Source organism: Chionomys nivalis, chromosome 6 (genome assembly GCF_950005125.1).
Source record: "Chionomys nivalis chromosome 6, mChiNiv1.1, whole genome shotgun sequence".
Lineage (NCBI taxonomy): Eukaryota > Metazoa > Chordata > Mammalia > Rodentia > Cricetidae > Chionomys > Chionomys nivalis.
In genome coordinates this window covers 1,050,305-1,073,202 of record NC_080091.1, presented here as the reverse complement: position 1 = coordinate 1,073,202, position 22,898 = coordinate 1,050,305, and the positions used below count along the sequence as shown (strand labels likewise).

Sequence of the window (22,898 nt, the reverse complement as noted above, 5' to 3'; positions counted from 1 at the left end):
TTAGCCTTCACGCAGCACTTCTTTCCAAATGAATGTATCATTTGCAGTCTTCACAGACGGGGAAGACAGAGTGTTGGAAGGTGAACCATTGCTGTCATCTAGTTTTAGAGTTTGGAAATAAATTTCTTTAATTCCCTCTATCAAAAATAAATTTACACACAAAAAATATTATAGCTGGGTGCAATGGCTCACATGCCTGTAGTCCTAGGTATGAGGGAGGATTGCTTGAGCATGGAGTTTGAGGCAACAAGGTCTGATTTAATAAAAAGAACCAGTTGTGTGTGGTGATGCGTGCTTGTCATCTCTGCAGGTGGGACAAGAAGTTTGAGGTCATCCTTGGCTACTGTGGTGTGGGAGGTCCTTCTGTCTCTGTGCTGCTTCTCTTGGCTAATGAATAAAGAAACAGTAGGCGGGGAGGATGGAACTGAATGCTGGGAGGAAGAAGGCAGAGTCAGAGATGCCATGGAGCCTCCAGAGTCAGACATGACAAATCTGGTAAGCCACTGCCATGTGGTGATACACAGATTAATAAAAATGGGTTAATATAAGAGTTAGCCAATAATAAGCTAGAGCTAATGGGCCAAGCAGTGATTTAAATAATATGGTTTTGTGTTTTGGTTCTGGGCGGCCGGGACGAAGAAGCAGCTCCCTTGCAACAAGACTGGGGTCTATGAGATCTTGTTTCAAAGTGATAAAACAAATCAAAATAGCTGGGCAGTGGTGGCACATTCCTTTAACCCCAGCACTTGGTAGACACAGGTAGGTGGATATGTGCAAACTCAGGCAGAGGCCAGTCTGGTCTAAAGAGTGAGTTCCAGGACAGGTATGGCTACACAGAAAAACTCTGTCCTGAAAAACCAAAACCAAACAACAAACCTCCCCCCCCCAAACAAAAAACAGATAAAAAATAAAGAAAAGAAAAAAATTACTTAGGTTAAAAAAAAAAAAAGGTGTAGTGTAAAAATGGTGTTGTGTAAGCACTGAATTTTCCTCCTCCCAACAGGGCACATGGAAGGGAGAGGCCCGTATAAACCGTGAGTGGGTAGGGACTACCGTTGTCAGCGTCTCACATGTCACGTGACAGATTTCTGTGCTCCAAACAACAACAGTGCCTGAGCTGGGCTGAAGTAGTAGCGCCCTCGAAGCCTTGGCTACCACCCCTGGCACTGCAAAAACTGGGCGTGGTGGTGAAGTCCTGTAACCCCGGCACTTGGAAGGCAGAGGCTGAAGGATCAGGAGTTCAAAGTCACCCTTGGTCATATGAGATCTGAGTTTGAATCTGAGACTCACAGGATAGAAGGACAGCGTCAACTGCCTGCCAGTTGCCCTCTGACCTTCACAGGAGCCCCAAAGCAGACGAATCCCCATCTCACCCTCGAATTTGTGAAAACAATAAGTAAAACTGTAATGGAAACTCAAGGACTAATAATCAGGAAACTGGGACCACGCCCACTCGTAGCTCATCAAAGCCCGGCGCCCTTCCCGGGTGGTCCACATACCTTCCGGGCCATCCCCAGGGGGCACCACGCTGTCACACTTGGCCTCACACTGCTGCAGGGTGGATGGCCGCAGGGCCTCAGTGCACTCTCGGGACGGCTGGCCCGTGTGGCTGGTGCACCGCACCGTGCGCTGCTGCTGGCCGAGGCCACACTGTGAGGAGCACTGAAGAGAGGAGCCACCGAGTCATCTCCTTAAGACCACTGTCCTCACCCTTATCCCGCAGGGCCGTGCCCACCTACCTCACCCCACTCGCTGGCCACCCAACGGGCAGGAGGGCAGCGGCGCAGGTTGCATCGCATAGTGGTTGGTGGCTTGGCGGAGGGAGGGCAGTGCCCAGGGGGCAGAGTGGACCGCTGATCTGCACTCTTACAAAGGACCACTCGGTGGCGGAGACCAGGCCCGCAGCTCGGGGTGCACTGCAGTTAGAAGGGGTGTTTTATATTCAGTGTAGGGTGGGTGCTGGCCAGTGGGACACAAGGAATGGACAGGTAGCTGGTGGTCCCTGTGCTGTCCTCCAGCCCAGTCTCTGATACTGTGTTACCTGCAAGCCTCACCACCTGCCCCAGGCTGGGACCGCCTTTCATAGGCAATGCACCAGACCAAACCCATCTCCAGAAGCCTGGGAACCCACAATGCACCTCTGTTGATCATGGTAACAGTGGGGCTTGGGGCAAGGTTGCTTCGGCAGCTTTTCCACACAAACAGCCCAGTTCCTGTGCGCCTTCCGTACTGAGAGTGGGTTGGGTGGGGAGAAAGGTGGAAGCTGACCTCAGACCATTCCAGGGCTGCCCACTCGGGAGGGCACATGGGGCCCTGGCAGGCCTCCAGCACAGGTGGGCGTGGCTGTGGACAGGCACTGTCATCTAGGGCTTTCTCCTCGGCAGCAGACACCCGGCGCTGGCACACCACCGAGCGGCTTCGCACCCCAGCGTCACAGCTGCGGCTGCACCGTGACCAGTTTCCTACAACCCAACTGTGAGGGTGGAGCAATGGGTCTGAGTGGTGCACACGGCAGGGCAGCTCCCCGTCAGAGATCACCATTACCCTGTATCCAGACTTCAGGTAGGAGGGAGGGCTCTAAGGAGAACCCATTTCTTGTGCTACAAGCTTGTCTACAGTGCATGACAACTCAGGTGCAGAACGATTCAGTACTTCAGTTCCTTTTTTGGTGTATGTATGTTTGTACATGTGTGTGTATGCGCATGTGTGCACTTGGAGCGCTAGAGGTGACCTTGAGCGTCATCCTATGCCACCCCCACCTCGTCTTTTTTTAAAGATAGCAGGTCTCAATGAACGGAGCTCACTGACTGGCTAGCCTGGCTGCCATTCCAGTTCCAGGGATCCTCTGTCTCCACCCTCTCCTCCTAAGCTACGGTTAGGTACCTGCCACCATGCCCACGTTTTTGCTTGGGTATCCTCTTATGACACAGGCACTTGTGACACATCAACTGGGCCATTTTCTCAGTCCCTGTGTGTGTGTTATTTAAAATTTTAAAGGACTTTTTTTATATGTGTGTCTGTGTGCAAACATGTGTATGACTGCAGAGATCACTCCCACCTTGCGCACTTACTCTGGCGGGCACGGTTCTGTGTTGCAGGCACGCTGCCGCTTAGGTAATTTGCTGTGGGCGCTGCAGTAGTGCGGGGCCACCGCTGAGCTGTCCAGCTGATTTCGGCACTCCACCACTTGAACCTGGCTGCCTGGGGGAAGGGAGGAGCTCTCTCAGTCCTGGCCAGCCCAGAGGTGCTCAGGGTGGCTGCCGTGCTGGTCCCGGGCCCACACTCTGGCCTCACCGCCTGCGCACTGGGCTGAGCACTTGGTCCAGGGGGCGTAGTGCCAGGAGTAGGGAGGCAGCGCATCCCGGGCAATGGGCGCGTTGAAGCGGTAGTGGAGGGCAGGCAGCTCTGCCTGGGCCAGCACCTGCGGGTACAGGGAACAGCCATTGCCGTGTCATGGACTTCCCATCCCCACAGGACACTCAGGTACTCCTGGACTTTGCCCCCAGCTTGTTACCATGACGATGAGAGATGCATTAATGGGCCCCAGGGCTTCTAGGCTCTGGGCCTGATCTGGACCCTGACGTAGATGAAAGGTGGTCCCAGCCAAGGGAAGGCGGTGAGGTTGGGGGGTCCCAGGTAGCCCCTCCAGTAGCAGAGATTCTTGGTCCCCTTTTAGGGCTGAGGTAGAGCACATGGGTCAGAAGTGAAGTCACTCTGCCTGCCCTCCAACTCCCACGGAATCACAATTCTCATCCCATCTTACTTACCCAGGTGGCTAAGGGACAGGTTCAGATATTGGATGAAAATGTGGACGGAGCCTTTGGGGATCCAGACGACGTCCTCATACCCTGGGTGGTGGAGTTCCGCTGTCATCCCTCAGTCTGCCTCCACTCGCCCCTGCGTCCCTCTCCCTCATCGCTCGCACTTAGGGCTGCAGCTAGCCATCTCATGCTACATGCTTAGAGCTTCTATCATGGCAAATTCATCTGGACCTTACGAAGTATGGAACCATCATGTTCTCCCCCCCCCCACCCGTGTGTGCGCGCGTGCGCACGCGCGAGAGAGAGGGGGGCAGATGTACGAGTACCATGTGTGTGTAGACTGGAGGGAAATTTTAAGGAGTCTGTTTTCTCCTTCCACATGTGGGTCCTGGGGATCAAATTTAAATTCCCTTGCTTGCACGTTACTGACCAAACCATCTGCCCCTCTCACTGAGTTCATTTACAGATTATAAAGCTGGGGCTCCGGGAAGCTGTGCAGTTCACCAGGGGTTTACAGGCAAGAAATGGCTGGCTGGGATTTGAACCCTAATTTGTCTGCCTTAGAATGGGTCAATCCAATTCCTCATGCCTCATTGAGCAGCGAGGTTGAACTGAGACAGAGGGATAAGGGTATCATGGAAGCTGCAATCTATACAGGTGAATGAGATTTGAGCACCATAAGGCGCCACCACTGACTGCCCATCTGTGACCAGTACAGCTTTGCCCACCCATTCTCCCAAGATTCTTAGCGTCTATGCCTGGACCCCCACATTGTCCTGTGTGCTGGATCCTACAATCACCTTCCCCTTGGGTTGTACTTCTGTTCCCTAGTCTAGTCCATGTCTTTTTTGTTTGTTTTGTTTTGTGAGACAGTTTCTCTTTGTAACAGCCCTGACTATTCTGGAACTTACTCTGTAGACCAGGCTGGCCTTGAACTCAGGCTGGCTTGCCTCTGCCTCCCTAGTGATGGGATTAAAGGTCAAGTCAGTATCTTACCACTAGAGCACTTGGTGCTGTGGACGCTCCAGGGGTTGGGATCAGGGATTCTTAGGCCTATGAACCCCTCAGACTTCCCTCTTTTTCCTCATTCTCTTATCATTTCAACATCCTATGAGATCTTCATTCTGTCTCCCAACCCAGTGTCTTTTTTGTTTCTGTTGACAGCTTATTGCCTCTCCCAGGTCACCTGGATGCCTACATTGACTCCTCTTGCTATTTCCTACCGCACATCTCAGAACCATGAATGGCAGACAGACATCCTGCCATCTGACTTCTAATCTAACTCCTTTCTATCTTTTTTTCTGTATTCTATGTGATGTGTTCATGGGTTTTCAGGTGTGTGTTTTTGTGTGTGTCGGTAGGTAGATCAGGACAACACACATTGGCAGCTGGGTCTTCCCTTCCACCTTAGGTTCTGGAAATCGTTAGGCTTATGTAGTAAGCGCGTTTAACCATTGAGTTATCTGGTCCACGCCCAGATCTCTTTTTTTATGTGGGTTCAGTGAATCAAACTTAGGATTTTGCGCTTGCACAACAAACACAATACTGATTGAGCATCTCCCTAGCCCAGGTGTTTTAGTCTTTTGTTGTTGTTTTGTTGTTTCCTGGCTGTCCTGGAACTTACTCTTGTAGACAGGCTGGCCTGGAACTCACAGAGATCCACCTGTCTCTTCCTCCCGAGTGCTGGGATTAAAGGTGTGTGCTATCACTGCCTGGCCAAATGCTCTATTCTTAAACCAGCCCAATGAACCAACCAACCAACCAACCAACCAACCAACCAACCAACCAACCAACCCACCTCTAATCTAACCGTGCCTAGAGAATGACACACACACACATTCTGCAACTTGTTGTCCCTGACAATCATATATCACCTGGTCACAATCCCTCTGTGACACTTTCAGAGCCATCATCCTTCTACAGCCCTACTCCCTGGGGACTCTCTTTCTCAGCCCTGACAGTAAGACCTCCCATGACTCACAGGATGGGAAGTGATGCCTTGTAACCATCCTGAAGCCCCCAGGACGGTGAAGGGAGAGATCTGGATCCTTAGTCCCAATTCATATGAATTTCTATAAGTTAGATCCCAAGCCAGTAGCTGAGACCTTTCCTTATGACTGCGATGGGATGACACGGACTGTGAATGTCACAGGATCTAGAATGGCTTTTGTCTCTGGGAGTGTTTGGGTGGATATTTTAGAATGGGTTAACTGAGGTGGGAAGGTCCACCCTAACAGGCAGCACTGGTCCAGGGCTAGAGGACCAGACTGCATATAAAGGAAGAAGAGAACTAAGCACCATGATGGACTGTGTCTCTGAAAACTGCAAGCCATATGAAATCTTCCTTATTTCTAGTGAGGTATTTTGTCTCAGCAACAAGAAAATTAGGGACAATTTTGTGCTCCCAGGACTTTGGGGTTCCCAAAACCCTACTATAATTCAGATTCTACAGGATCCCCAAAGTCTAAGGAGTTACTGGTCTTAGCTTCTATAATGAGGCTAACACAGATCCCAGCCATGGGAAGGAAGTAGATGCAAGGATTCTTACCACTTCCTGGCAAAGCTGGGCTGAAGACCCCCTCGATGGTCTCACAGGCACTGCCATCACCCCCACACACTCGGCATTTGTCCTCTCGGAGATCAGAACCCAGGACCCGGTCACAGCCCACATGCTGCACAGGAAGACCGTGGTGGGTTATGGCGTCGTGGAGACCTCTCCCTCCTCTAAACTTCTCCCCAACCTCTCTTTCCTCCTCCCTGGAGTCTCCTGTACCTTGCACTCGCCGCTGACACAGATGTCCACGGTGTCAGGGCGGCAGGGTGTACCATCCACCACAGCTGCTGCTCTCTCCGTGTAAAAGTTGAAGCCTTCTGCTAGGCAAGTCAGTGAACAGGCCTTCACGCCCCCTGGGGGGCATGGCCCCATCAGACCTGGAGCCAGGTCACCCTGGAACTCCCTGCCTGAGGGGAGGTAAGGACAAGAGCAACAGACCCCAGACTTGACACCATGGGCCGAGGAATAGGGATTCCCCCTACATATAAAGTACCATTGAGTTGTATCAAGGACCGAGTTATATCATTCTTTCCTTGGGCAGAAGATGAGACGCTGTGAACCTATAAGCCAACTTCTGCCATCCTCAGGGGTTCCAGGGCCTCTGGGAAGCTCACTCACCTCCGCGATACGTCTTCCACGTGTAGAACTTTCCACGGAAAGGAACGCTGTCAAATTCAGAGCACTGCATTTCTCTGAAGTCCTGGGAGCCAGGGGGACAGTCCTGGGGCAGGTGTGAGGAAGAAGTCAGGGTAAGAAGTGTTGCTCAGAGTGGTAGGAGTCCAGGTGAGGATGGATGACCCATGGTAGCCACGAAGGTGTGTGTGTGTGTGTGTGTGTGTGTGTGTGTGTGTGAATATTCGGGTTCACGTCTGGGCGCTGCACAACTGAATTTGGTCCTCATATTTGCGCTCAGGCAGTTTGCTAAGTGAACCATCTTCCCAGCCCCTATGGATTTACTTTACTAAGTGAACCATCTTCCCAGCCCCTGTGGATTTACTTTACTAAGTGAACCATCTTCCCAGCCCCTATGGATTTACTTTACTAAGTGAACCATCTTCCCAGCCCCTATGGATTTACTTTACTAAGTGAACCATCTTCCCAGCCCCTATGGATTTATTTTTCAGGCAGGCTCTTGCTGTAGATAAGCTGAGCTGGCCTCAAACTCGAAATCCTCCTGCCTCAGCCAAGTGCTAGAATCATAGGCACATACCACTGTACCTGGCTTATGAGATGGGACCTGCGTGATTCACTAAGTTACGGCTGAGCTGGGGGTAGATGCCTGGGTTCTGAGTTTAAACTTTTCTTGAGACAGGATGGAGCTGGTTTGCAGAAAAGGACTAAATTATTTTGAATGTGAGTGGTATGTAGATGCTCTCTCTGGTAAACTCTATGCAGGGGGCCACAGAGGCCACTGCTCCTTCTCAAAGCTCTCCCTGATGTCTGAGCATCCCTTCTGATTCGGTGACCTGAACACCTAAACATCTCCATGAGTAGGCAATAGAGCCATCTTTATTTTATTTATTATTATTATTATTATTATTATTATTATTTTTTTTTTTTTTTTTTTTTGTTTTTCGAGACAGGGTTTCTCTGTGGTTTTGGAGCCTGTCCTGGAACTAGCTCTTGTAGACCAGGCTGGTCTCGAACTCACAGAGATCCGCCTGCGTCTGCCTCCCGAGTGCTGGGATTAAAGGCGTGCGCCACCACCGCCCGGCCTAGAGTCATCTTTAGCCAGAGGGAACCCTAACATTTAAGGAGGAACCAGTGGGATGCTCCAGAGGGCAACTGTGATGAGGGGGACACTCAAGATGGGCTTCGGAAGGATGCTGGCTTGGTGACAAAGTTCACTCAGGCTTTGAGGGATGACAATGAGTAGTAGGGTCTTGATTCCGGGGGGAACTGAGCTGCAAAGGGGAAGACACTAAACTGTATTTGGAGAAGGGGAGGGGCTAGGCTGGAGGGAGGGGGATAGGATGGGGGTGGTAGGGTGGTGGGAAGGAAGGGTGGCTGGGGCAGGACCACGGAGAACTCACATCAGTGTTGCAGGACCGGTGCCTCCGCCTCTCGCCCAGACAGTACTTGCCCCCAATGGTCGGCCTGGAAGGAACAGGGGACAGTGGAGAGGGATGAGGCGGTGGGCGATGGATGCTGTGGGTGGCCTCGCTGTTGGGGGCGGATCCCGAGGGCTGACCTGGGGCTGTCACAGTGCCGACTGGAGGATGACACACCACCACCACATGACCTGCTGCAGTCGCCCCACGGAGTCCACGGGCCCCAGGCCCCATCCACACCCTCTGGTCGAGACCCAAAGGGGACACACACACGTTTGTAGCACCACTGGGTGAAAAGGGGGAGGGGAGGAAAAGGGGTGAGTGTGACTTTGCAAAGCTCTGGGTTCAATGCCTCTTCTCGGTCTACCATCCCCCAAATTACAGGCACAGTCCTCTCTGGAATTGGGGGTGTGTGACATGAGGAAGGGCTGGATCTGAAGCCAGGGTGTCTGACACACTGGATCACAGCTTGAATCCAGAGGCATGTTAATAGACACAGCTTAGGTAGAAACAGTACCAGGGCCTACTAAACAAATGTGAGGGGCATGGCTTAAGCTGCCAGGGACTGTGGCCTCAAGCTGGGCAGGCAGGGCCCAGGGGAAAGCTCTTAGGCGGTGCTCACCCCTTTGTCGATGGTGTGTGTTTGGCACAGTGTTCCTTCAGCAGCTGGGATGCTATTGGTGATGCACCGATTGCTCTTGCTCAGGCACCACAGTTCGCTGCAGACCTCCTGCAGAAGGGAGGAGACCTCTCAGGCCCATCGTCCCCCACAGGCACGCCTTGGGGGACCCAGTACCCTCCTGGGTCTTAATGATCCCCCTTTAGGATCATGGCCTGACACTTCTCTTCTGTCAGTACGAATGAACACTTACTCTTACTACAAAGACTTCTTTGGGCATTGTGACCCCTATTTCAGTGTAAGAAAACCAAGAAGTAGAAAGACAAGATCCCTCCTGCCAAGTCTTAACACCTGAGTTCAATTCCCAGGATCTACACGGTAGAAGGAACAGTTCCTGAAAGGTGTCCTCTGACCACACACATGCAATGGAATAAACACACCCAAAAGAAATAAATGTAATTTTACAGAAAAGGAGATATGGCTACTAGCTAGATGTAACAGCACTTCTGTGGGACAGCCTAGTCTAACTCAGATCTTTGAAGTAGGTGCCGTATTTTACTTATTCAGGTCCTTCCAAAATCTGGGAGCTACTATGGAAGACAAGAAGGATTTTCACTTCCTCTATTGGACCAGTGGAACAACTCAGGAGAGAACAATTTGAAAAGTCAGGGCTAGCTCAGGGCAAGAGTTTCAGCTGTCATTTTCCCCCCAGCAATGAGTGAGTGTGTGTGGCAGGCCCAGGCTGAGGCATTTGTCACACAAAACCAAAGCAACCCCAGAAAACTGTTCTAACCCTTTAGGTCAGTGGTTCTCAACCTGTGGGTCACGACCCCAGGGGAGGGTGTTGAATGACTCTTTCACAGGAATCCTGCAATCAGATATTTACATTATGATTCATAACAGTAGCAACATTAGTTATGAAGCAGCAATGAAAATAATTTTATGACTGGGGGTCAGTCACCACAACATGAAGAACTGTATTAAAGGGTTTGTTTGCAGCTTTAGGAAGGCTGAGAAGCACCACCAGACTCAGATACGGCCACGTCTCACGTTCCCTCTCAGAATCTCGCCATCCAAGGGTTCATCAGTAATCCCCTTTCAGCAGATCCCTTCCAAGCCAATTCCTGAGTTCCAGGCCAACGAGAAACTTGGGTTTGAACTAAGCAATGGCTGTAAGAGGCCTTCTAGGCCCAGCTCCCCTCAACCCTAAACACTCCTCAACAACACCCTCTCCAAAGAATCCCTGACTGGTGCCACTCACAGGGATGTGCCAGCTTTTCCGGCTTCACCTGCCTTGCATCACGGCCACACATAAAGTGTCAAGCCAGGCTGGGCAGTGGTGGTGCACACCTTTAATCCCAGCGCTTGGGAGAGAGAGGCAGGCAGCTCGCTGTGAGTTTGAGGCCAACCTGGTCTACAGAATGTCCAGGGCGACAGCCAAGGCTACACAGAGAAACCCTGTCTCGAAAAACAAACAAACAAACAAAGCAAACCATTCCAGCTTCAACCCCTCTTCTGAGACTCCTTAAGGGATACTTATTCCAGTGTTGCTTTTGGCCTCCACTCCACAAGGAGGCATTGTTGTAAATGTAAAATCTCTTATGTCACTCCAGATTTCAACTTTGCACTGACTTGCATCTCACCGCTTTCTCTGGGCCTGTTTTAGCATTTATAAGATGGCCAGTCTAACGGCTGCTTCTGACAATATCAGTGAGATCATTTACATAAATGTCCTCTGATTGGATTAACAATGGACACAGATAACCTGTGACCAGGAGCTAAATTCTTCACATATATCAACCTAATATTCTTATTGAGAAAGGCTCTTCTGTAGCCCAGGCTGGCCTTCATCTGACGTGTAGCCAAGGATGACCTTGAACTCCTGACTTTTCACCTCACAAATGCTAGGATAGACAGAAGCCAGACTTCATACATACTAGGCAAGCTTGCTACCAACTCAACCCCAGCTCCTATCAACCAATTTTCATGCAGTAAATGATTTTCTGTTATGCCAGAAAGATATTTCCCCCCAAACATAAAAGGTTCAAGGTGTGGGGACTGCATGTGGTGGACATACAGATACGTAGTCAGTGTTCGCCACAGAAGCATCAGGACCTGAGTCTGACTCCCCAGAACCTAGGGTATAAGCCAAGTGAGGGAGCCGGGGATGCTCAGCAGCGAAAAACACTCGCTACTCTTGCAGAGGGCCTGGGGTTCGGTCCCAGCACCCACAGTGTCTCCAACGTTGTCTTCTGACCTCTGCAGAGACCAGGTGCAAACATACATGGAGAAAAAAGACAGATGGATGTGGGCGGATCCCTGGGGCTTGGTGGCCTGCCTGACAGGTGGGGTCCAGCCAACGAAAGAACTTGCTTCAAAAAGCAAATAAATAAATGGTTCAGTTTAAACATATTGCCGGTCCCAGCTCCAGCCTGCTAGTCTGACAGTTCCTCTCAACAATGTCCTTTTTAATATAAAGTCAAAGAGTGGTCTGGGGGCGGAGGGGTCGGATGCTGGGGCAGAGAGGGGTCAGCAGTTAACAACAGTGGATGCTGATTTTGAGGATCAGAGTCGAGATCCCAGCTCACAAACACCAGCAAGTCTAGCTCCAAGGCCCCCAGTCATCCGTGCATGCTCACACATGCATGCAGACACACAAGACAAGTAAATCTAAAAGAGAGAAAGATATTGGGAGATAGGGACAGAGAGATACCTGTGCTGGCTCAATGTCTCAGTGGGTAAAAGCACCCTGACAACCCGAGTTTGATTCTTGGAGTCTATGGCAGATCTGACTCCCACAGGCAGTCCTCTGGCTTCCACACGCATGTGTGTCTTTCACATATTACATACAAGAAAAACGTAAACACTGAAGCAAAAGGCTGACTTAAAAGGGAGCTCAAAGTACACACGCAGAGTGCAGCTGCTCGCATCCTTGCAGTTCTGGTCGGATACACGGCCCTGCCGGCTCTTCATCTGGTGCTCGGGATAGTAGATTTATTGGGAGTTTAAATGACGCTGCAGCGTGCTTAGCACATACCAAGTGCTCGGTAAGCATCAGCTACGACCATGTTAAGTTCCAGGACACAAAAGACATTAGAGGTGGGTTCAGGTTTACTAAAAAGGTTCTGTGGTGACCAGCCAAATCACTGTTGGGGGTGGGGCAAGAGTAAAAAATACCTGGCAGTGCACAGTGGCTGTTGGTGTGAGGCCGGCCTGACCTACACAGCAAGTTCCAGGTCAACCAGGGCTATGTAGTAAGACCCTATTTCCTTTTGTTTCTTTGATGTACATTGGAATCTTGCCTACATATATGTATGTGTAAGGGTGTCAGATTCCCTGTCACCGGAGTTACAGATAGTTGTGAGTTGCCATGTGGGCTCTCAAAACCACCGAGTCAATAGCTCTTGCTTCAGCGTGTATTTCTTGGTCTTCTGGTGAGAGGAAGCGAGGAGTGGCTGGACAGACACCTGCTCCTCTGTAGTCATCATGGGACTAGCTGTGTAAACACAGGTGACGGGTGAAGAGTGTGGAGCTGGGCTGGGGTCAGAACCAAGGCTGAAAGGGGTCAGAGTGTGATTGGGAAAAAGGATCGGAGCAGAGGAGGAGCTGACTGGCTCACCTGTCACCAGAGTGTGAAGGCAGCAGCTCTTCAGCCCTCAGGAGTTGTGGGGGAGCTGGGAGTGGGCTCCCCTGCACCCTAGTTCATTCTTTTCTCCTGGTGTGTCACAGTAGCACTTTCTCCCTTAATCACTTGAGACAAGGCGTCTCCTGTCCCCACCTCCCACAGCACTATGGGTACTAGGGATAGGTACACGGATTCACCCAGTTTTTTGCACATGGGTGCTGGCGTTTGAACTCAGACACTTGTGTTTATGTAGCCGGTGTTCTTTCTCACCAAGCCATCTTCCCAGTTATTCAGCTCATAATTTTGAGACAGGGTCTCACTGTATATAGCACTGGAAGGTCTGGAACTTGTTATGAAGTCAGACAAGCAGGCTGACTTCAAACTCACAGAGATCCATCACCTCTGCCTTCTGTGTGTTGAGGTTAAGGTGTGTGCCACACCCCTACCCTTGTCCCAGCTCCCTTATTGATGCCAAGATGAAACTTTGAGAGTCTGAACCTCAGGGAAGACACAGTTGGTCAGAGTCCCTGGAAGGCTCTCTCTAGTTCATCACCTAGTAAAGTAGACAGCCCCATCTCTAGGGAAACTATTGCCATCAAGAAGCCTGGACATGTTGCTCAGGACTGCCTAGAGACCTTAGAACCTGGTGTTGCTATAGTCCTCAAGTAAATTTTTGTGTGGAACAGAAGGGGGCTCTCCCTAGTCCAGTGCTCAGATTAACTGTCTGGACACGTAAGTCATCCCATCCTCTGCATGCATGTGAGTGCTGGCAAGCCCAAGGGTGAGCGACCCACATGCATGTTGCGGCCAGAGGTCAACCTTGGCTATTGCTCCTTAGGAGTTGTCCAGCTTCTTTGAAATAAGGTTTCTTACTGAAACTGGAATGTATCTGGGGCAGTGGGCACCAGGAGATCCCCAGGCTCCGGACTCCCCAGTGCTGGCTTTGTAAACACCACCCCCAGCTTATATATTGTTCTGCTGATCAAACTCGGGACCTCAGGCTGGCAAAGCAAGCCCTTTCCTGACTGACTTCCTCCCCCAGACCCAGGATGATTCTGAGTATCACACTCTCAGTCCTTTTTGATCTGCTTGGCATCTGGATACACTCTGGGAGTAGGGGCTTCGTTTCACTCCTTTCCCTTTGCTTCCCCGGGAGGGTGTCCGGGGGAAGCTTCCCACCCTGTGGCCACCTCCCCTACCCAGGAAGGAAAGCAGGAAGGCTCTCTCTACCCCGTATTTACACTGACGCGATTTGACTCCATGCTGGAATCGGCACTGCTCATCAGCGTCGTAGGCCTGGCCGGGAGCCACCGTCGGGTACACGAAGTCCTGTCTGGGAGGCCGGTTATTCAGGCAAAGCCCCAGGCCCGAGCTGTGATAACAAGAAAACAGCTATAACGCCAAGGGACTGCAAGGCCATGACCACAGGGTTATTCCCAACTAGGTGGGTTGGGGGAGTCAGCTCCCGCAACATGACTGCGCCCCCACTGAGCAGGCGATGTGGCTCACTCCAGAAAGCTGGTGATGTAGTCTCGACTGCACGAAGACCACACGAACGGATTAGTCTTCATGGTAATGTGGGCAGCCATGAGCTTTGCTGGGTCCTGACCACGGGCCCCGCAGCCATTCCCCACACCATCGTGATTCATGCCAAATCTGAGGAGAGGGATGTCAGTTCCTCTAGGCCGTGAGGGAACCCACCCAGCTCCTCTCACCCTCCTCTACCCCGTGTTCCCTGGCCTCACGTGTGCCCGATCTCATGGGCAATGGTGAATGCCGTGGCCAGGCCGATATCTTCATTGATACTGCAACTCCTCTCACGCTCACACATCCCACCCACAGGGGCCAGGCCTGGGAAACGGGAATGTGGGAGGGGTCAAGGGACTCAGGGTTGTGCTGGCTAGGTTCTGTCCACCCTCCACGGTGCCTACCACTGACGGACTCCATACCCAGAGTGCCGCAGGGTTTGTTCTTGTAGATGCAGATGTCATAGCTGTGGAAACAGATGGCGGAGAGGTTTGGTGGCCCCCCAGGCTGATGCCAGAGTCATCACTTCTGGGGAGGACAGTGTGAGGGTTTGCTGCAAGGTCTTTTGTGGCCCCGGATGAACTTGAACTCTCCATATAGCCAAGGATGACCCCGAGCTATTGATCTCTCCACCTCACCTCTACCTCCTAAGTGCTAGTATTTGAAGTGTATACTTATATAACATGGTTTTCTAGGGCACTGGAGATTAAACCCAGGGCTTCATGGATGCTATTCAAGGACTCTATCACTTGAACTATATTCATGCCTACCACCTATCCCAGACAAGGTCTCATGAAGTCCAGGCTGACCCTAAACTCCTGATCCTCCTACTTTCTCCAGTGCTGGGTTGCCATGACTGGCTCTGGGGGTCGAATCATGCCTGAGCCTCATGCTGTACCCCCCATGGAACCAATCAGCTGGTCTTAGGGTGCTGACAATAAATTACTGAGTGACTTAATGAAGGAGTGGGTGGTTAGGGCTCAAATGTCAGCTTCCCATTTTCAGGTTCTCCTTGGTTTCCAGTTCCTTCCATCCTCCACCTCCAGCTGTACCCCTCTTTGGACTCTAATGATCCTTTTTCCACCTGCTCCATTGGCCTCAGCCCTTGAGGTCTCCCTGCTCCTTACCGTGTGATAAGCACAGCTGTGTCATGGTTGGCCACACCGTTCTCTGGGATGGCGTTGCCATGGCCACTGTGACTCACGATGGATTTCTGCCACTTACAGAAGCTGTCCAGTGACTTCCCAGCATGGTGGGTGATCTCCAGGGTGGGCTGGGGATGGGAAGATTGAGGTGCATGGATGCCCCACCACCCCGGAGACATCAGGCAGCAATGGTGTAGATAAAGGGCGAAACACATCCCGGATACCACACCTGGTCCTCTGTGAGCAGGATAAGGCGGGTGACGAGGATGTTGACGATGTTTCCCAGACTCGAGTCCTGGAAAAGTTTGGCAACCTGACCTCCAAGAAACAAGAGAGACCAAGTCTTAAGAGGAGCCCAGAACAGTAAAGGACAATGCTGTGGAACAATGGTCTTTTATCCTGTCACTTGCATTATTTTAATAAGATGCTGATTGGCCAGTAGCCAGGCAGGAAGTAGAGGTGGGGTGATGAGAACAGGAGAATTCTGGGAAGAGGAAAGAGTCAGTCTTCAGCCATCACTGAGATGCAGAAGAAGCAAGATGAGAATGCCTCACTGATGAAAGGTACCAAGTCACATGGCTGACATAGACAAGAGTAATGGGTTAATGTAAGATGTAAGAGTTAGTTAATAAGAAGCCTGAGCTAACAGGCCAACCAGTTTATAATTAATGTAGTAGACTTCTGTGTATTTCTTTGGGACTGAACAGCTGCAGGACTCGGCAGGACAGAAACCTCTGTCAACAGAATTGGCATACCAATGTGGGGCTGACTATATCCACGTAAAACCTGAGAAAACTTGGAAAGGAATTTTAGACACTAAAATACAAAGTTTGGCCGCATTTTTTCTTTTTTCCAAATGGGTTTTGCTTGCTGGCAGCATGCTGTGGCTCCTTTAAGAGAGGTCTTACTGATACAGAAGTAGCAGAAGAAAAAGCTGCATGGTTTTGAAACAGCTTCCTGGGTGGTGAAGCCAGCACGAACTCTTACTCTTTCTGGAGGTCTGGCTATGGAGCATTTAAATGGAGTTTGTGGGCAACATGCTGTAAGTTACTTGGTGGTAGCATGGGCCAACTGGTTATCAAAGTTGGGGTGGTGAGGACAGCTTCAACCCAGCAGTCTCAGAGAAAGTGAATGGACTTCTGCTATGATGGACTGGGCAGAGCCAAAAGACAAAACAGCCTCAGTCCTAACCAAGCTGCTTTAGCATTTTAAGAAGGGGTCCTGGTCAGAAAAAGGATTAGAGATGCGCAATAGGACAAATTCAGACAAAAGAAATCTCTAAATGGTTTACAGTACGCTTAAAAATATATGTAGGCTTGGGAGAGAAAAGAAAAAGGATAAAGTCCTTAAAATAAAAGAGAGAGTAGTTGGGTGTGGTGACATATACCTTTAATCCCAACACTTGGGAGGCAGAGGCAGACAGAGCTCTGTGAGTTCAAGGTGTGGTGGCACACACCGTTAACACAGCACTTGGGAGGCAGAGGCAGGCAGAGCTCTGTGAGTTCAAGGGCAGCCTGGTCTACAGAGTGAGTTCCAGGACAGCTAAAGATACACAGAGAAACCCTGTCTCAAAAAGCCAAAAATTAAAAATAAAATAAATAGACTTTAAAATAAAGCTACGTAAAGATGGAAAATACACAGAGAGTCTGGATACTGTATGTTATTGTGTTGTCTTTAAATTGTTTGATGGCTGAGAAAGGAGCAAAAGCTGCTAAAGAATATTTGATTATAAATGCTGCTGGATTAATCCAACATATATATTTTGAAAATTCCTTGACATAAAAATTTAAGTAAAAAGATGTGTTACTTTGAAGAAGAGGTTTTGATTTTGTTTCCACAGGAAATGAGAGGCTGTGGATTCATTCTAAATCAAGAAAAATAAGGTTTGATCAAGGAAGACCCCCCTGAGAAATCTCTAATAGGAACAGATGGCCCAGATGTCTGTGTTCTACATCAAGAACTGCCTCAAGGCTGCTGGCTGAGATGACCAAGCCTCAGAGAATATTCCAGTCAGGACTTCATTATAATTCTAAATTTTCTTTGGGTCCCCATAAGATTATCAGCTCCCCAATCAGCAGGAAGTAGCCTGGAAAACTACATCCACATTTCCAAAAATGGATTATGGATATTTATCTTTGTTTAGAGTGTTGGTTACAAGATGTTATGGATAATGGTCTGGACAAAAAGCTAAACAAAGGATATTAGATTCAGAGTTCTTGTTTTTGAAAAAAAAAAGGGGGTGGGGAAGTGCTGTGGGATAATTGTCTTTTTTTTTTTTTTTTGTCACTTGCATTATTTTAATAAGATGCTGATTGGCCAGTAGCAAGGCAGGAAGTAAAGGCAGGGCGAACAGGCAGGAAGTAGAGGTGGGGCAATGAGAACAGGAGAATTCTGGGAAGAGGAAAGAGTCAGTCTTCAGCCATCACTGAGATGCAGAGGAAGCAAGATGAGAATGCCTCACTGATGAAAGGTACCAAGACATATGGCTAACACAGACAAGAATAATGGGTTGATGTAAGATGTAAGAGTTAGTTAATAAGAAGCCTGAGCTAACAGGCCAACCAGTTCATAATTAATGTAGTAGACTTCTGTGTATTTCTTTGGGACTGAACAGCGGAACAGAAACCTCTGTCAACAGGACAGAACTGGCAAAGTGCTTGCTATTCAAGCACAAGGACCTGAGTTCAATTCCCCAAACCCACATTAAAACAAACAAAAGACAGGCACAGGTATAAACCTGGAGGCTCACTAGCCAGCCAGGTTAGTTGAATGTACAAGTTCCTGGTTCAGTGAAACAGCTTTTCTCAGAAAGTAGGGCAGAGGTAGGCGGATCTCTGTGAGTTCGAGACCAGCCTGGTCTACAGAGCTAGTTCCAGGACAGGCTCCAAAGCCACAGAGAAACCCTGTCTCGAAAAACCAAAAAAAAAAAAAAAAAAAAAAGAAAAGAAAAAAAAAAGAAAGAAAGTAGGGCAGAGAACAAAAGCCCCACCACTAGCTGAGGAAGTATTGTCGGTTTCTGGGAGTGGGGGGGAGGGAGAAGGCGAAGTAGAGGGGGAGAGGGAGGGAGGGAGAGAGAGAAAGAGAGAGAGAGAGAGAGAGAGCGCATGCACGAGCCAGTTTTCTTCAGGGATGTAGCCCTGGTTGGTTGTCCAAACACATACAGGAAGAACTAGTTGGACTCAGGTTAAACAAACCAGGTCTGGCGGCACACTTCAAACCTCAGCACTCAGGGGGCAGAGAGAGTTCAGATTGGCTAGGGCTACACAGTGAGAGACCCTATTTCAAAAGGAGCGGGGGGAGGGGGAGAGTAGATGACCTTGTGAGGGAGACATGGTTGGGGAAATAGGAGAAGAGTGGGGGAAGAGAGTAGAGGGTGGGTGTGATCAAAACACTGTTTACACGTATGAAACTCTCAAGGTCCAAATAAAACATGTACATAAAAGGAGGAGGAGCCACTGAGGAAGACACTGTGTCAGCCTTTGGCCTTGACCCTGGCACATGGATGTTCCTCAGCCCCGAAACTGAAGGGTAAAAGCAGTGATCGTTTCCTTTGAGTACCTACTATATGCTGGGTGCTGGGTAAAGGTGCTACCTGCGCCACTTCACCCCCCACCTTAAAGACGAGGGTGCTGACGTGCAGAATGCTGGGTACACGGCTGGCGGTGCCACAGGGGAGATTCCAGTCTGCGCTGCTTACCAGCGTCTCTCTCTGACTGTCCCAGTTCCGTTTCTCTCTACTTTATCCTTCATCTCCCCTTCTTGGCTCTCCCTACACACCCAGCGGCTGCATGAAGGACGTACAAGTGTCCTTTCTCCTCTGCAGCCTGAGGGTACCAATTAAACATCAGTACAGGAAGGTGGAAGTCCAAGGCAAGAGACAGTGAAGAAGCAGTAAGGCATGAAGAGGAAGAGGCTAAGTGGACCCAAGTGACAGAGATCAGGCAAAGCAGCAATCTTGAGAGTCTTGGGCTACCCTTTTGCTTTACTGGAAATCCCCAGGAAGCCTGGCAAGTTTTAGGGAACTTTCAAAGCCCCAGCAAAGGGTATGGGATTGGGACAGAACACAGAGACAATGTTATGTCAACATTGTGTGCCATTTATTAGTCTGCTAAACTTTGTCTTTAAAATTTTTAAATTACATTTGTGTGTGCGTGTGCATGTGTGTGTGTGTATACTTTGCATGCTCTTCAATGTGTGGATGTCAGACAACTTCTGGAGGCCAGTTTTCTCCTTCTACCAGGTGGGACTCTGCTAATAGAATTCTGGTTGTCAAGCCTTGTGCAGCACCTTTACCCGCTGAACCGTCCTGCTCTTTCTTTGCTTCAGGGAAGCAGGAACCCATTCATCAAACCTTACTATATACTGTGTGCTCTACCATAACCCTTTTCCTCTTTAGTTATTGTAGACTGCTAACAGGAGAGGGACTTGAGGACCAGGGAGGTACAGGACCTTGATCAAGTTCTAGTACAGAAGCTGGGCACAGACAGCACTGTGGACCAGCACTGTGGACCAGCACTGTGGGTCAGCACTATGAAGCCCATGGATTCAGCCAGCACAGATTAAACATAGGTACAATGGGGTGGGGTATGGCACATTATTGATCCTTGTACTTAGGAGGTGGAGGGAGGAAGAGACTGGGTTCAAGACTGGTCTCACTTAAATACAAAGTAGAGTCTGGACTACATGAGACCCTGTGGAAGGACACAAAGGAGAAGAGGGAGGAGTGGAAGAAGAAAGAAATTATCTCACAAAAACTTGCATGTTGGGCAGTTGGCTAGGTGGGTAAAGTGCTTTTGTATAGACGTGAAAATCTGAGTTTGGATTCCCAGCACCCGTATCTATAGCAGCAGTGCTGAGGGAGCAGGGGCTGCCAGATTCCCAGAGCTCACCATTGGGCCAACCAGTTTAGCACTTTCAGTGAGAGACCTTGTCTCAAAAAATGAGAAGGAGGTACTGTAGGGACAGTTCCAGTTAACAGAGAGTTAGGAGCACTGACTGTTCTTGAGTACCCAGGTTCGATCCCTAGCACCCACTTGGCAGCTCCAACTGCCTGTAACTCCATTTCCAGGGCATCCAATACACGCACATGGTGCAAAGGCAGACATTCAGGCAAACACCTATACATGCAAAATAATAAATACCTGGAAAGAAATAAGATGGAGAGTGATTGATGAAGACACTAGTGTCAACCTCTGGACTCCACATGTATGTGAACACAAATGTACACACACCTGCACACGTATGAATACACACACACAACATCACAGCGTACACACTTCCCATTATTATTGTCTAAATAATACTGTCTAAAGGTAGTTTAAAGGCTCTGGGAGGATATACATAGGTTACATGAAATTTCCCATAGACTGGTGTGAGGGATTAGACTTGCTTTCCTGTGCTCTTTTGGTTTTTTAGCTCAATCCCTTGACTTGCAAATCCTCCTTGCTCAGCCTCTGAGTACTGAGATAGTAGGCTCTGGGGGATCCCAGGCAGGGCCTTGTGTGTATTAGGCATGCCATGCACTGTTCTAAATGCAGCGTCTGGGTCTACTGTAGTCTTTACATGTACTTAATGCAAGGCAGAGAGGCGAAATACCCTGCTCACGTAAGGCGGCTGTTCTCAACCTGTGGGTACTACATATCAGAGATTTACATTATGATTCACAGCAGTAGCAAAATTACAGCTATGAAGTAGCAACGAAATAACTTTATGGTTGGGGTCAGCACAACATGAAAAAGTGCATCAAAGGGTCGCAGCACTGACCGAAGGCCCATGCAGGCCATCTCGAGCATCTGCCACCAGACCTTTGGTGCAATGCGTCACCCTCTGCTCTCCCTCTTCCCACTCTCTGCTTTATTCTTTGGCCCCTGGTTGCAGATCAGCAGTGAGGGCGTGGTACCTAGAGGCTGCAGGTCCCGAGGACCCCAGGCTCAGGAAGGGGAAGGCACTTACAATGTTCATGATGGCCAATACATACTGCTCCACATCTCTCCGCCCGTGGTAGGCCACCATCATCTTGTCGGCTACCACCAGCGTCTCCACATAGCGCTCCCTGCTGACTGATCGCTTCAGGCCCGGCTGGCCTCGCTCTGTCTCATTCCCCAGGGGTCTGGCAGGTGGTGGCTTCAGTGTCCGCAACCACCATGGACGACCCTTCCATGGTTTCTCATCTGGGAGACAAAGCGGTGATTCTTCTGTTTGATAGCCTTGGTAGACTGCGCTTGCTCTGAACTCTGGCCCTCCCTGTTTCCAGCTCCTCAGTACTCACTTCATGGAGCTTTCCTATTCTCTTACCCATCGGTCACGTTTTGAACATGACTGCATGAACAATGCCCGTGCCCTTCAGTGGGTTGCTTGAGTCTGTGTTGTACATGTGGAGGCAGGAGATTGACACTGGGTATCTTCCTCGATGACTCTCTACTGTATTTATGGAGGCTGGACTTCTCACTAGAGCCAAGAGCTCACGGTTCACCTAGCCTAGTATCCAGCTACTCCAGGGATCCCCGTCTCTGTCTCCCTAGCCCTGAGGTTTTAGATGGCCGACCATACTTGCCTGGGTGCTTAGGGATATGAACTTATGAACCATGGTTCTCATACTTGCGCAGTGAGGGCTTTACTCACCAAGCCTGGCTTTTGTGTGCACAGTTTGTAGGGTCTTGTGCAACTCGGGTAAGCATTTTACCATTGAACTCCAAGCTCTTGCTAGCATCTTGGCTGCATAGCCACTCAAGTGTCTGCTATGACCATGCTGCAGCTGAATTGTGCGACCTGACAATAATTCTCAGTAAGGAATGGTTTCCCTATTGAACTCCTATCCCAGACAGCTGGTCACTCCCCCGCCTCACACCATCACCCTCTTAGGATCAGTATTGTTCCTAGCCTGCTCGCAGATGAAGGAGCTCTGGAATCCTCAACAGTGTCTTTCCTAGTTAGGCAGCACCTTGCTGACCTCTGTGGTGGAAAGACAGCTGCTTCCATTCGCCTCAAAGGAATAACGTCGTATCTCCTCCCTGCCCATCCCCAAAGACATAGGAGTACCTCTCACTCCACAGGCTGTGTCCAGATGGGGGTGACGCAGAGAGGAACGCTTGTATACTACGTGGGGGCCACTCTCTTCTGGGCCACGGTGACCTTTGGGCCCACCTTGCAGGGGCTCAATCAGATACTCTTCCTCGCCTGCCACAATCAGACCGTGCTGGGCGGGGACAGAAAGCTCAGTTCAGGTTGTGGTGTCCTGGACCCTCTCTCTACGACTGAATCCCTTCCTTCCCCTTCTTCAGGACTAGGAATCAAACCTAGGACCTTGTTCATGCTAGGCAAGCACTCTACCACTGAGCTATATCCCCAGCCCCTCTTTGGTTCGGTTCTATTTGTTTTTCTGAGGTGGGATCTTATGTAGCCCAGGCTATCTTGGAACTCACTCTATGGCCCAAGCTTGTCTGAAACTCAACTATGTAGCTGAGGAGGAGTCAGAACTTCTGTCTCCAACCCTCAAGTGGTTGGGCTTGTGGGCGTCACCACACATCTGGTTTGTATTCCGTCTTTGAGTGTGCGTGTGTGCACACACACTGTGCACAGGTGCTCGGCCTGAGTCCTTGTGCACAGGTCAGATGAGG

The 22,898-nt window shown here is 49.9% G+C and overlaps 1 protein-coding gene across 7 annotated transcripts in view; it reads right to left on the bottom strand.

The window, feature by feature from the left end:
* The window catches only part of Adamts10 (ADAM metallopeptidase with thrombospondin type 1 motif 10), a 31,605-nt gene that overhangs the window by 1,900 nt on the left and 6,807 nt on the right, over window positions 1–22,898 (bottom strand). Inside the window, exons 4-24 of one of the 7 annotated variants that reach the window (XM_057771209.1) lie at window positions 22,321–22,477; window positions 21,235–21,452; window positions 15,512–15,595; window positions 15,265–15,410; window positions 14,542–14,603; window positions 14,356–14,461; window positions 14,120–14,266; window positions 13,841–13,982; window positions 8,989–9,096; window positions 8,507–8,652; window positions 8,349–8,412; window positions 6,934–7,036; window positions 6,535–6,632; window positions 6,310–6,433; window positions 3,768–3,848; window positions 3,515–3,678; window positions 3,295–3,421; window positions 3,072–3,201; window positions 2,269–2,473; window positions 1,740–1,916; window positions 1,500–1,662 (exon numbers count right to left, since the gene is read on the bottom strand). In XM_057771209.1, the coding sequence (XP_057627192.1) occupies window positions 1,500–1,662; window positions 1,740–1,916; window positions 2,269–2,473; window positions 3,072–3,201; window positions 3,295–3,421; window positions 3,515–3,678; window positions 3,768–3,848; window positions 6,310–6,433; window positions 6,535–6,632; window positions 6,934–7,036; window positions 8,349–8,412; window positions 8,507–8,652; window positions 8,989–9,096; window positions 13,841–13,982; window positions 14,120–14,266; window positions 14,356–14,461; window positions 14,542–14,603; window positions 15,265–15,410; window positions 15,512–15,595; window positions 21,235–21,452; window positions 22,321–22,477 (2,752 nt within the window). Of the gene's footprint in view, window positions 1–1,499; window positions 1,663–1,739; window positions 1,917–2,268; window positions 2,474–3,071; window positions 3,202–3,294; window positions 3,422–3,514; window positions 3,679–3,767; window positions 3,849–6,309; window positions 6,434–6,534; window positions 6,669–6,933; window positions 7,037–8,348; window positions 8,413–8,506; window positions 8,653–8,988; window positions 9,097–13,840; window positions 13,983–14,119; window positions 14,267–14,355; window positions 14,462–14,541; window positions 14,604–15,264; window positions 15,411–15,511; window positions 15,601–21,234; window positions 21,453–22,320; window positions 22,478–22,898 lie in introns of those variants that run through there. The other 6 variants (XM_057771206.1, XM_057771208.1, XM_057771211.1 and 3 more) reach the window with 6 other exon arrangements.